Genomic DNA, 15,417 nt, shown 5'->3' on the forward strand with positions numbered 1-15,417 from the left:
ATTGAGAAAAAAACAAAAATTACACCAGCCGAGAATATTGTAACCCAGAAACCATTTTTCCGAAGGTTTTAACGCGCTGAGTTCGAATTCTAACCTAAAAGCAAGTTATATCTAAAGTTATGTAACGAGGTAACTTCCCCTCATAAAACTCATTATGACATCTGAAAGTACTACTCTTCTCTTTGAATTCATTTGAAGACTTTTTCCTCTACGAGAAATGGTCTGCTCAAATTGATTAGTTTGGCTGGCTTATTCGTCGATGTTCGGAAACTGAGTAGCATCAGGTGATGACTCAAAAAGAGAGAAAATCAAATTACAAATAACTAAATGGTTTTCAAGTTTTCAGGATCACCGATTACGAATCTGAGGTTAGAATTACAACATTCAAAATGGAGGATCCAATATGGCGGATGGATATGGATAAAAAATGTCGGAATTGAAAAAAACATTGTCGAATACTACACAAAATTTGTGAAATAAAAGATGGATATAAATTTTATTCACTAATGCAATGTTTTTGAAAAGGTTTTCAAATTCCGATCACTATAATAGGTATTCTTGGGGACCGCCTAGCCGGTCTTGGCCGATGGATTTCGATCGGCCGAAGTAAGCATCACGGACACAGGCTGGAACTTGGATGGGTGTAACCAAATGTAGCATTACTCTTTCGAAATTCAATATGGTGGGAAAAAATCACCTAGTGATTTAACATAACCTCAAATATAGCGAAACAATAGTGTTTTTGGCATTGTTAGGTTCGGATATCTCTAAAACCTGATGTGATAGAGCAACTCTTAGGCCACATTCGGATCCAGCGTGTCAACAATATTCGGGAAAGTATAGTTTGGCTTAGGACAGTCAGTCACACTTTTGTCAGCCTGTGTTATTGGAAAACAACTTAAGAATGTTAAAATATAAAAACATTCTCATGTTGCTGTAAAAGGTATATTTCTTTCAGTATCACACAATTCAAGTGAACTCTACCGATTTTTTCTCAAAAGACATACCCTTTTGCGTAACGCACCGTCACTTTACTCATTTAAAACGACAGACCCTACGCGTATACGAAGGGAACCAGTTTTATATACCTACCTAGATGGTGACCGACTGCTGGTGCTCCCCGACGGTGAAGGCGACCTCGATCCCGATCTCGATTTCGTCTTTTTCTTCGAGCTTTGATCCGAACTTCGCCTCTCGTTGCTATCAGATGGTGTAGTGCTATACCCTGTATCCGTCTGACTGCACCCTGTGGTGCTGTTGTACCTGCAACAAAAACATCAAATGAAATAGTATTGCAACTAAGTTACAGACAATGTAACATTTTTGCAGCTGAATGTACCTTTTAATTTAAATGCATTGTACACATGAAACGGTCTCAATTTTTTTCTGATATTAAACGTTGGATCTTCATACTTTCCTACGAATAAAAGCGACATCGCTAGCAACACCTGTTTTCGAGAAACATGCGCTGCTTGCGGATCGTCCACATCATTCCCGTAGACCGAATTTGGTCCAAATATCTATTATGTTTCAAAATTTATTAAGGAAAACCGATTTTTTTTTTATCTTTGACTGTATGTTATTAACTTTTACATTAAAATAAATTAGGTTACAGATAAGTCAATTTCATCTCCAGGAACCTGTAATTACAGTATAAACCATAATATACAAAACACCCTGTATAGTTATTTCACTCGAAATGAATACAGACTATAATTTCCTTCACAAAGGAGATTGAGATATTATTTTTACTAAATTCTAATTCTAATCTCTGGCAATTTGTTTTTCGTACTGGTAACATTTGATTGAGACACACTATAGGGCCAATTAGTGCACAAATACGACCTTTAAATGAGAGTCAATATTTTTCTCTATTTCCCTTGTGAAAGAATTTACGGTTCTGTATTTGTTTGAAGGGAAACACACTGTATAAGAAACATCTAAATAGAAAAAACCCACACAAGACCGTCGACCCAAAAATGTAAAATTTTATACATTACACGCATTTGAAAACAAATATGTATAATGTTCTGCAGTGGATAATACACCATTTCTCAGAGAATCATGCTATTAATATCAAGATGAGTCTCTTTGCAGAAGAAAAAGGATCAAGGGTAGGTTAGGGCGAAATTGTCACATAATCCATCACTTGTAGTCACATTATACGAAAAACGGTACAGATATTTAAGACTGTATTATGTTAGATATATGTAATTTATTATTTATTAATTTATTTATCGAACTCTGGCTAATTTATGGTAATTATCCAGAGTTCGATAGCTGCTAATGAATGATTTGATTGATTTGAATGCTCTACTGGATAAAGAAATTTAATATCTACTAACTCTAAAACATATGTTACGTTTCCATTTTATTTATATAACAATTACTTTATCTGTAGCTCTGTGGGTATCACAAACGAAAATTCAAAGATCACGCCTTTAAATCAAAATAAAATTATCTGTTCAAAACTATCAAATCCTTCAATAAAATTTTTATCGAAAGTCAACGTTACCTCGCTACTTTTTAGAACAGCTACATTTTTAAATAAACATTAAGTGTCAGCTGTGAAATGATCACCTGATAGCTTACCTTTACAGATGGCCTTTATATTAATTCATAAATTTATGGTTTTGTCAATGACCCGAACGTCTACTTAAAATTCGTTTGTCGTCATATGTGCCAATGTTGAAAATTTCCTAATACTATATTTTATTACCTATTCCTATACGTATTTCATTATTTAATCTTTATACTGAAAGAAGTAATTTCTTGAATAAAAAAAAATATCGAGATTGTTTTAATTCCACTAAATGTAATAGCCAATAGTTTGCGTTACAGATTTCAATGTCGAACTTTAATGGATAACTAACCGTAAATCACCACTAAACTAAACCTAAACCTAAAAGTAATTTGCAGTAATAAAATTGTAAAAAAATTAAATTACCTACATTTAAAAATACTATTTATTTAGTAGGTATCTATCATAGGTAGGTATCTTTTCATTTTTTGAAAATCTTATTTCTAAAAATTTAAAATCCAAAGATCCAGTTTTGAATTTTATTGTTGTGTGCTCCAATTCTGTTTTACACAAAAGAAATTATATGCCGACACTTACAATTTATTGTTAAGTAAATTATTATTATACTACTCGATATGTCATAGAGTACTGTTTAAGGATATGTCAGGGACAGATTCGGAAAGTGATGAACCGTTTTGAGAATTAAAAAGGACATCCCTAATTACATACCGCAGTCTTAAAACATTAATCAAATTTTATCAGAAAGGCGCAGGCTGTTTCTTTCTAACTTTAAAGGCAGTGGCGTAACCAAATTGAAAATATTTTCAAATATAATTGCTGAGAATAGTAGATACATTTAACCAAACACTAATTTAAAATTTTTTGTACAAAATAAGTTCTAGTTAAAACAGTGAGAAAAAAGTTGACATATAATCTTGTTTTTATACGAGTATATATTTTTAATTCGTATTAAATAAGCTGTACTGTACTGTAGAAAAGATAGACATCCAGAAACATTTAATACCGTTGTACTCATTTACGTTGTTGTACGTTAGTAACTACCAAAACTAATTATACACGAGCGTTCAGTGCTAGTCTTTAATCTGAAATTATATTTATTGTCTTTTCCTTGGATTTTTTCATTACATGGTCATCTGATTTGCCATAGGAAAAACAAACTCACATATATGTAATATACTCTAACTAATTTTGGAACAAACAAGGAAGTGTTGTCTTCGAGAAAAATTAAATTATACCTAATTAAAGATATTCTATTATGCGCTTAAGTACTCAGTTGGAAGTGCCAACAACGGCCGATAGTAATGGCTAATCGCTTAAGTATTTAAATATGCAATACAATGGATTTAATTACAGCGAAACTCAAACAAATATTTCTTGATAAGCTAAACATTTTTATGTCTGTCGGAATAATAGAATCGATTATGTATTTGTCTTTACAGTTGCTTGAAAAATCATTTGTATGTGCAAATCTCACAAATTACGTCTATTGAACAAAAAAAAAAACGATAGAGGACAGATTAGATGTTTTCTAGTTACAGGGCGATATTAATTTTTGTGAGGTTTTAAACTATTTGCGTAACTCCGCTATTAGAAAAGTTAGAATTAAAGCATAATCCCAGTTATTTGAATTGATTGATAACATTAATTTGTGTATGTGTATCACATATTTATAGTAAGTATCAATGATGCAAACGTATTTTTTTTTAATGGGAACCGTATTTCGTATTTGGCTTTGGTTTTGAAAGATAGAACATTTTTTGCTCTGTTATGATATTAGATAGATATGTATAATAAAATAGTTGATCATTTTACTTTTTTTTACATAGGCCATCACAGGAATTTACAGTGACAGAATAGAATGTCTTTATTCAATTACTATGCAAACGTAAATTGGTATCATGGCCATATATTTCTATAAAAAGTATATTTTTAAAAACATATACCACATTTTTACATAAAAAACTATAATTATGCAAAAAATAAATAATTATTATTGAATGTATTCGGCAATCTCTGAAATTCTAAATAACAGATACAATAAGAAACTAACATTTCTAAATTAAACTACCAAATGCAGCATTTTCGATTACATTTAATCGAACTAAAGTTGTGAAAACTTTATAACACCCTGTAACTAAATTTCGCATATCAGCTTGGATTCCTTTAGTCAAATGCCGTCGTAACACACCCTATATAATCGTAAGTCTGTGGATATGTAAGCCTAAGAAAGAGGAAATAGTTTACATCTTTTATTAAAATTAATTTACAGGTATACGAGTATAATAAAAAAATATATTTTATTAGGATTAAAATTGTTTGAATTTAAACTAAATTAATATTTATAAAAGGCAATAAATATTTAAGGTCACCTTTCTACTCAAAATGTATCTGTCTTTACACTGCAAACACCAGCTCGTCTTGTAGAAACTTGTAAAGAAAAACTTACGATAGTCAGCTGGCATCCACTTCATGTTATAGTTCGTTTATTGCTTGGTAATTTGTAAACACGTATGCGTAAATAGTAAATATTCGTAAATTATTCATAGAATTCATATTGGAAGTACCGACTGTTTGTAATCAGTGAATAACGATCATCGTCTATTTATGTAATTACAAATACTGAGTACTGATTACTCCTGAATACTCCTTATTCATAAATAAAAAATTAATTAATATTTATATTCATCCTTTGTATTGTAACATTGACGGGAACTTCTCCAAAATTTAAATAGGTCTTCGGCGAAAATAAAACAGGTTTATTGTCACTCGATGCAACAATTCAAAATAACAAACTTCAACGACAAGTGTCAACAACAGTAATTATTTTCATCTACTTCGACGTCTCAAGCTTTCACTTTGCTTTCTCAAAGCAGACTATCCCCGCAAACGAAAATGCCCGCTTTATATATACCTACTTTTTCCTATGTTCTAGAAATTTCTCGACCTTCGAAATGTATCTCGAACCAAATCGAATGTAGTCTGGAATATTCCAGATAACCTCAAAATAAAGGTATTAAAAATACTGATAAATTAACAAATAATCAAGAACTGACATAAAAAATCACAAGGTAGATGAGACAGTATTATTCGAAAACGGCATTATTCTGTAAAAAACATCGTGTATTTTTCATATTTGTAGAAATAACTATATATGACATTATGTATTATTGGAAAATAAAAAAAAATCTTCTCCCTTTAAAAAATATGCGTAACATTCATAGATTCGTAAACCAAACAATTTATTAAAAACCTAATATCACCAGTCGATTCTACACAGAAAACTTTAGGCAAGGCAGTTTTTACTTTTTCAGTCCAACTCATTCAGCAGTAGAGATATAGGCGTGATTGACTATGTAAAAAAATCATCATGTAAAGTGTTAAATAATGTTTAATATAATTCTATAATCACTTTTAGCAGATACTAATCACGTAGCAGCTACTTCAAAGATGATAGAATTACATTAAAATTAATAAATGTTTTTGAATGATTACATTATTTAATCATTTCAATAAATCAGAGATTTTTACATAAATTATATTTAGTCAGTTCTGGTTTTTATTTTTGATAATTATTTATTACTGGCTGTTTGCCCACACTAAAGTCACACGAATGCGAATTCGCTCCGGTCGGACTTTTCATACTCTCTAATTTGGCCGACAATAACTGAGGCCAACTGTGGAACGGCTCGACTGTTTGGGCTATAGAAGGAATTACCGTGGTGGGGGAAACTCTCGGCAACTGCTACCTAAGAAATGCCAGCTGTTCAAAAAATCGGTGGTGCGAATTCGCACTAGTGTGTCCTATAAGGTTTAACACAGGATAAAAAATACGAAAGCCTTAGTAGAATATGTTTTTTAAAAACGGAGCTATACCTCAGTGAAAAATTTTTTTCGAAAAGTTGCTTCAAGTCGAAGGGAAATGAGTTTTTCCCTTGTATGAACCTTTAAGTAGTCCATATATGAGTTTTTTTCCCCAAGAGAAAAATATATTGTGAAAGAAGCCAGACTTTTTTTTAGATGTCGGTATATTGTGACAAATGCAAACAACTCTCTTCTTTTTCTTAATGTAAGATGTAAACTTTAACTTATACACAGAATACCCCTCAACAAGTTTTATAGGTTATCATAATAACAACGAACCTCACTGACATGGAATGGACAACACAAACAGTAGGTAGTGGTTTAATTATATCTAACAACAACTACCGCCACCGTAGTAGTTCATGTAATCAATAATGGCTACGTTGCCAAATGTTTTTAAAGGGTCTATAATATACAGGGTGTAACTTTGAGGGGGGGGGGGCATATTTATGCAGAGGCTTCCTTTGATCTTTAGAAAGACGTATCAATAGTTTATTTTTTCAAATTCCGTCGTAAAAACTTAATTTTTTTTTAAACTTGTTTTAGTAATTTTCGTACCCCGCCGCTGAAGAAGTTAGTAACCTCAAATAACGGCGCGCTTTAGTTGCAGCGCATGCATAATTCACACAATTCGGCGCGAATTACTTTTGTTGAGCAGGTGTTTGTCACACAAACAGTATTTAACAAGTAATAACCTGGTAAAAAACTCAAACAATAACTAATAATGATAAATGAAATACACAAAAATAAATAGTCTATTGATGGCTTCCAGAGATGAAAAACAGTCAAATTCACAGTCAGATGTACTGTCTCCAAATATGGAACAACAACTGACGCGCTTGGCTTCAGTTGGCTTCGCCACAGATGACCCGCACTATCTCCCTTCACGTGCACTGTAGACTGCCTACAATTCATGTGTTTGTAATATGTACATAAATAACCCCCACTTAAAGTTACACTCTGTATGCTTACATAATAGTGTTAAAATCATAACTTTTAAGAGGCTTCTACATTTAAACTACAAAATTGACCTTTTAGTAAAATATTTCCCGTGTATTTCGTCATTTGTTGAAAGAAGAACGTAAGAACAACAGACAGACACTTACCTCGTTGAATCGTACGACCACGAGCTGTTGAGTGTTCTAGAGTGGCGGTCCATGAGGGAGTTATAGGGGCCGTTACGGTAGGATCTGTCGCGGGTTCGACTCCTGCTTGTGTCGTGGTAGCCCGTTCGGCGGATGAATTCCCCCTCGGGGGCCACCCTGGTCGTCGATCTGTCGTAGAAGCGCTCCTGGAAAGATCCATGCTCGTCGGAGGACCTGCAACAAAATTCCATACATAATATTTTACATCCCATCCAGGGCGACAATTTTAAAAGTTTCAATGGTTGTATTTTTCGGTCCCGGTGGCCTGAACTAAAAACTGAATGGTGTGGTGTACATGTATAGGTTACTAGAATGGGAATTGTAAATTGTTTATATATAAATAAATACACCTTTTGGGCACAGATTTGTATTTATACAGCTATAAATTAATTATCAAGGAACGAATATTTATCATCTGGAGTAACCCTCAGTATATTCATGATCCCGAGAAACAAATTTAATAGCCAGCTGAACCATAGAACTTCTACTATAAGCTGGATTGAAGTTTAAGGCAGAATAGCGGTGTTTGAAGTTGCAGGCGTGTCAACACAGGATAGCTGAAGTACAGTCGACTGAAAACTTTTTGAGAAGGTTGGTGGGTAATTCAGTTATAATGTCATTAATATTATCCACGTATTGGGAAGGCCTAATAAAAACAGAAAGTCAAAAAAAAATTTACTCGATCTTTTAAAGAATAAGCAAATAAATTTGGCGGCTTCGGACCTTAGAGCGTACGAACGTTGAAGCGAAACAGCTGATTTCCCCAGCTGTCTTGAATCTTGTAATTGGTTTCAAAGACAAAGTGCAAAGGATCCCAGTTTCATTAACAAAGTGGTATAGACGAATGAGTGAGTATTCTTTTTAGCAGTACATACTGTCATTTTAAATAAATAGGTATCATACTTTGAAAAACAATAAGTCACACAATAACGTATACGTACTACAAACTGAATAATTAGTTGAACATAATATTAAAAACTCATATTCCATTATAAAACAGTGAAAAGTTAACAAATATTAAAAGGTAGGTGAATTAATATTACGGTAGATCAAGATTCACTCTACAATGATTTCAAAATACTCTTTTTCAGCGTAAATATGCATTTAAATTTTTTTTAATCGAGTATTAGTTTTCTACTTATTTTTCCCTATTTTCCCTTAAAATTAATGTCATTATGACTGAATTGCCCTGTATATGTATACCGCAGTTCTTTATTAAAGACATCAATCAGTTGATTGCAATAAATTTAATATGATTTCAATTACTTATATAGTATATTAACATCATTAGCGATAATCTTCAAATTCCTTCTTTTACTAAATTACCACTTTTTCGATTAATGGTCCTGAAATTTGGTTTAAACGAGTAGAAACGTACTTAATTTTCCATAACAAAAATTAATATAGAATGGAAAAAGTCCTCCAAATTATTATTTCCTAATTATCTCAAAGAAAAGAGAATGAAAGATTTACACCTAATGAAGAACGTTTAGAAAAGTTATCAGATTCTGAAATCGGAAATAGAAAACCCTCAAAAGATATTTCAGAGATATGGATTTAGATAGTGACATTAGGTGATACTAATTTAATGAACTACTACTAGAAATTTGGGAAAAATATATTCCAAAAACAATTTTAACAATAATAATAATAATAATAAATGATTTTATTTGCAATTGCATACAATAATTTAACACAATGTTTACAAACAAAAAGAAAAAAAAAAGAGACAATACAAATTGCAAAATGGCAGAGTACAGGTTAAACCTGTTCTTCCACTCAACCAAAATAATATTTATAATCAAATTTCTCTAGAAGGTATTAATATACAAGAGACAAAACGATGATTTGATACATCATTAAATTGCCTGCCTAGCCATTGAAACTTTTAAAAGTGTCATCGATTATATATAGGATGTTAAAAAATAGTGTAACAAACTTCTGAAGCTGATAGTAGATACTAATAAAATAAAACATACCTAGAATATATATGTTTTAAGAAAGCTAATGATATGAGGACAGTTTAATATAGATATCCCTTTCTTTAATACTTAACCTAACCATTTAGTAATATATTTTTCCTACAGTTCATACCTATTAGAGCTGTAACTGAAAAGGCCCTTTCATTGTTTTTATTTAAAATTAGGTACTCAATTTGTATATTTTTTGATACCTACTACTTCAATGTAATTTTGAGTTTATACAAAAACCATTTAAATTTATTTGATATTATTTCTGAGGAATGAAATTGTTTTCTTTTATTTACCTTTTTTAGATTTTTGCTTTAAATCACGAAATTTAGTATAAACACTTGAACGACATTCATGGAAATTTCAAAGTAGTTTTGATTCGACTCATTGTTCCCTTAAATACGAAAATAAGTTGACAAACTTATCATCTAACAACCGTTTGTAGAAAAAAATTGTTTCACATCACTGTAGTTTATAGAATCAAAATTTTATGTTAATTTAGATGTAATTTTCTTATGAAAAGTTTCCAAATCGTTTTTTTTTATAGTGACAACCTGCTTTAAGAATTTCAATCACCATTATAATCTTAATCAGAGAGAATGGTACAATTTCAAAAATACTTCAGTATAAATTCTAGTCTAGAGCAAAACCAGTAAATAATCGAACATAGGTATTATTTTTTATATGTATTCTTGCTTTCACTACCTTTAGTCGGAACTTTGTGTTAAATTAACTTTTGAAGGTGAACAATATTAATATTTGCAAAATGACTACGGGGCAGATATTCAAATTTTTAAAAATGTATTAAGTAGGTAAGATGTTTAAGGTATGTACTTTTTTGACGAAACAGTTTTAAGGAGCGTTTAAATTTAATTTAATTGGTGACGTCACTAATGCAAAATAGGAATTGCTTCAAACAACTAAGCTACAATTTTAATGCTTTAACAATTTATGAATTTCTCTTTTTAATCAGTCAATTTGGTTTAGAGTTAATAAATAATGTTTTGAAATCTGTATTTTCCGATATCTGACATTATTAAAATCAATTCTAAGTTATTAGAACCCACAGAATAATGTCGATGATAAGACACATACAATAAGTATACAAAATAATAATAATAAATTAAGAAAATATTTTTAATTCTACAGTCTGCTATACCGAATGATTCTTAAGAATATTTCAAGACAGACTTATCGAATTCCATATCATAAATTGAACAAGAAAATATAGGTACCTAATGCTTTAAAACAGTTTGAAAATGTTTCTCAAAAAAAATTGCATTTAGTACTGTAAATAACAAATGAAGAAGTTATTTGATATAATTTTTTCAGTAAAAGCTTCGACTTTTGAACTAAAACACTGAATATTTTATTACATATACGATGAAAACCAATTTCTTTTCAACTAAAATTACTTACTCTTTCCTTGACATTATAAGAAATATATCTCCAGGCATAAAAACAAGAAAATCAACAATTAGCACTAAAACTATATATTTTACAACACACATTAAACACCAAAAATTTCAAACTTCAACAAATATACGAAAATTTTCACTGTGTCCACACAATATATCACTTTTTACTGTCGCAGTCATCTATATATTTTTGTAAAAAAATATAGATCTGTTCAATTAAAAACAAATAAAAAGAACGAATACGAATCTTTTAAAAATTCCGCGAATTTATTTTTGGATTGTAGAAAAGGTTCAAATGGTTTGAAAACTAATATAGAACATTGAACCCCAAAAGTTATGATTTCAAATATACTGTACTTAAACACGGACTGATAGAATTTACAAGACAAAACGTGTCTACCACCTACCTGTAGAGAAGTGATACTGAGAAAGCTTAGACGAATACCCACGAAAACTACCGGAAATCCTCGATTCTTGAAATCCCTTTTGTAATATCCTAAGGGTGGGTATAAAATATAAGGCTTAAAGTTCTTAAATGCCAAACAAAAAGGTGCTTTATAAACAATCTCGGACTATTAGATTTATGACTATATATCCAAATATTACATTATTCTAGTATGAGAAAGACTGGACAAATTGGACTGGAAATTGATAAATAGAAAAAAATAATAAATTTTAAAATAATTTAATAAGTTATGAAAAAATTTGTGCAAAAAAATGTTATCTGCAAAATATTTTTATACATTTACATAAAATGCATGCTACATATTAGTTTTATGAACTCATTTCCGGGCAGCAAGTGTCACTTTTTAGGTGACAGGTGCCCAGCGTCCGTGAAGCAATTGAATCTGGAAGTATTTGCGTCCGTAAAATAATGTGAGATCTAACTTTAATAATTGTAATTTGTGAGAGGTTGCGCAATGAAATTTTTCTGGCATCAGTAAAGACAAATATCCAGTCGATTCCATGACTCCGGTAGACACACAATTCTGGCTTATAATTTGTCAACAGAGATATTTAAATTATTGGTTGCTGAAGATTCAAAAAAGAAAAAAATACGAGTTTATGTACACATATAGTAACAAGAAAAATAAATGCATCGTTGTACAACTTTTGTAATTTAACCAACTTTATATTTCTTACCATCTCCAGGACTTCCATGGTGTATCCTCAAAGGAAGGGTTTATATGCGCAACTTTTTTTATCCAGCATTTTAGAAAATCTAAGCAAGTTAGGAACAATATCTCTTCACTGTACCAGTTATATAAGTTTTCTTCAGGGTATAAGACATCTGACAATACATTCAAAATAAGAACAAATAACATATTTTTACCTCATATGTTTATCTTACGTTTCCTGAATTTTGCATTTCTGTTGAACGTACAGAAAATCGCGTACGGTATTATAAACATAACCACACCCTGTAGAATGCTTTTAGGAAACTATTAACACTGCATTCATCACAATTATTGGGTATCTTTACAGATTTGCTGGGCAAAACAAGAAAGGAACATTTTCTGATGTTTACATATTCTCCGTGATCTTTCAACACGAAAAATTAAAGGAAGTTGCTCTAGTTTAGCGTTACACTTCGCCATTTCTTGGATGGATCTACTTGTGTTACTAAAAGTGCTAATTCTCGTCTATAAAACACCAACCTTAAGTGAATTAATAAAAATATTTTTATTCAAGACATTCCAGAAAAGTTGACCGTCTTGAAATTTTCTACACTATATACAAAACTGTTTTAACTAATGTTTTTATTTGGCACACATCTTTATTTATACAAGGTTTATATCTAGAATATGTAAAAAGTAACACTGATATTTTCTTGAGGTATTCACCATTTGATTGTAAAAGTTTTTTATGCATACTATTAGATTCTCTAATACACACTTATTTTCTAAAGAATTTTTGTCTCACAAAATTTTTGTTTTCAATGTACTGAGGTTCAGTATGTTCGAATATTTTGTTTTTATACTTAAATGAATGCATCAAATTAATAAAAAAAAAAATATGTGAACATAGCTGCTAAATTGCTGGATATGGACACTAAGGACTTTTAAAAATTGCGGTTTTTGTTTTATACCTCTGAACTGGCGTAAAATGTAGCAGAGACACTTCACTTGAAGGCCGCCACTGACTGCTGGCCTAGCGAACTTTAGAGACCGACGACCTAAGCCGGAGCAGGTAGTACATAGGGCAATAATAGAGGCAAAAGAGGATGCACTTCTGAGAAGTCTGGGTGATTCAGATTTAATAGTTTGCCTGGAATAAGTCTGGCCAAGTGCTTGGTCTATTTGTGGACGTATGTGCTTCATGAAACGCATAGCGTGCGTAAAATTTTGTCATGGCCCGTAAATTTGGAAATATCACAGGTTTATTATGCATAAAATTATAATAAATTTTACCAAAGCGACGCGTTCGATCTCGTAACTATTTTGAACGAATCATTTTCTAGATATTATTGAAATAAATTCAATGAATTTTGCATTTAATTATTTTACTTGTTCAAATATTTACTGTTTGTAATTCAGTATTATATTAGTATACAGGATGTTCGCAGACTATGAGAGCATTTGATACACCAATAATACTCTGCACCTATAAAAAAAACATCGATAAAATTTGAAAGCCCTAAAAGGCTTAAATGATCCTTATACACTAGAAAATTGATAATTTTTTTATTTTCGTTTCTTTTTTAATTACACATCTTATGATTTAAAAAATCTTACTTTTTAAATTTTAATGTTTTCAGTTTTTTTCCAGTGAAATTCGGGTAAATTATTATTATTATATTAAAATTTCAGAATTGTTATAATTTAATAAACGCAATTAAAGATAATTTGCTATATTTTAATGCTCATATTGCAATATAAGTCAATTTTGACTATTTTTTAAAAAACTAAAATATTATACAGGTGTTTAGTAACAAATCTGGCAAATGTCACCAATAGATCCTACCATAAAAATTAGTAGTGTAATTCAAATTTTGTCGAAAAATGCCTTATTTCCGAAAAAATACTTATTAACTATTTACAGGCATTTTTCCATCATCAGATACAACATCAACTTCATGAAGATACAAAAAACCAGTGACGCTCAAACTTCATTTTCGGAGTCCATATAAGTATAAAAAATAAATGTTATGCTCCTATGTCAAGCAGAAATAATGGCGTATTTAAAATTATTTTAATTTCTATTATTTTTAAGCATAAAATGTATAATTACTGCAGTAGAAAATTCAAATTCATTGTTCTCAGAACAATGGATTTTAGCGATATGCATACTTCTGCGGCAAGAGTTGAATTTAGATAATTAATTTTATATATTTCTTACAAATGGCGCAACTCAGAGTTTATATCATTTTAGCCAAAATATTGCCTGATATTTCCTCAAGAAAGTTTGAAAAATTTTCTAAGTTGCGAAAATGTAATTTCCGCGAACATTTCCCAATTTTTTGTCAACGTCTTCCATGTAAATATTTAACAAAACATGATAACTTCGAAAATTATATACTAACTGCTACAAGGTTTATGATTCTAGAAAAAAAACTTGCTTGTCTGAATTTAAAAAAGCAACATGGACATAATATGAGATTTTTTGTTTAAGGAAAAATGGTATTTTGTGCTTATAACAAGCCAAAATAATAAAAAAAATCGGAAGATATGCGGAACTTTTGACTGGAAAAAACATTAACTCAAGTTATGTCGATAAATGCAGCACGATTTAATTCAATTGGAAACTGAGATTTTCTCCGTTTTTCGTTAATATTAATTTTATTTCGAAGTGAAAGTTTAAATTCTATTAAAATAAATGGATGATATAAGAAATTGGTAATATAATTCCCACGTTTTTAAAAAAATAAAACAATTACTTTTTTAAATACTTGGTTAATTTTTTTAGAACTATAATAGAATTATTCGTGACATCAAGTGGCAGCACTTCGAAAATAAAGGCCAATTATAACTGAAATTTAAAAAAATTGCATGAAAAACAGGTCTTCCGAGTTTTCCAGATACATCCTGCAAAATTAAAGTCCATGTCTAAAAACCACTGGTCTCTGGGACATAGGTTGTTGAAATAAAAAAATAACACTATTTTTCGAATACACAATGTTGATTGATGGAACTTGAGCTAGTGAAAAATCAACCTTTTCGGAGTTACCCAGAAGCCATGTCATTGAAAACCCTAGAATGGATACGCCTATGAGTTTTTTGTAAACTAGATTAGTTCATTCGATTCGCAATTTTATTCCAAAGAAAATATTTTGTTCAAAAAACGAGACTTGTTCACACTTTCTGTATTAATTTTGCAGCAATGGGAAAATCGACAAAAAAAGAACCATAATTTTATCTCTGAGAGTGAATTAAATCAGTAAATATATCCCAGCAATATTTAAGTTTCCTTAAATAACAACAAACAGTAATTACTTCAAACATCATCGAAATGCCGAGAACTATGCTGTTCCAGCAAATAAA

General features: G+C 30.6%; 1 protein-coding gene across 2 annotated transcripts in view; it reads right to left on the reverse strand.

Annotated features, from left to right (window-relative positions):
* Positions 1-15,417, reverse strand: part of LOC108912746 (protein split ends) — a 238,945-nt gene that overhangs the window by 42,300 nt on the left and 181,228 nt on the right. For both annotated transcript variants that reach the window (XM_018718125.2, XM_018718126.2), the window contains 2 exons: positions 7,510-7,722; positions 1,093-1,263 (listed from right to left, as the gene is read on the reverse strand). In XM_018718125.2, coding sequence (XP_018573641.1) covers positions 1,093-1,263; positions 7,510-7,722 — 384 coding nt within the window. The remainder of the gene's footprint in view (positions 1-1,092; positions 1,264-7,509; positions 7,723-15,417) is intronic.

Source organism: Anoplophora glabripennis, unplaced genomic scaffold (genome assembly GCF_000390285.2).
Source record: "Anoplophora glabripennis isolate ALB-LARVAE unplaced genomic scaffold, Agla_2.0 scaffold448, whole genome shotgun sequence".
NCBI lineage: Eukaryota > Metazoa > Arthropoda > Insecta > Coleoptera > Cerambycidae > Anoplophora > Anoplophora glabripennis.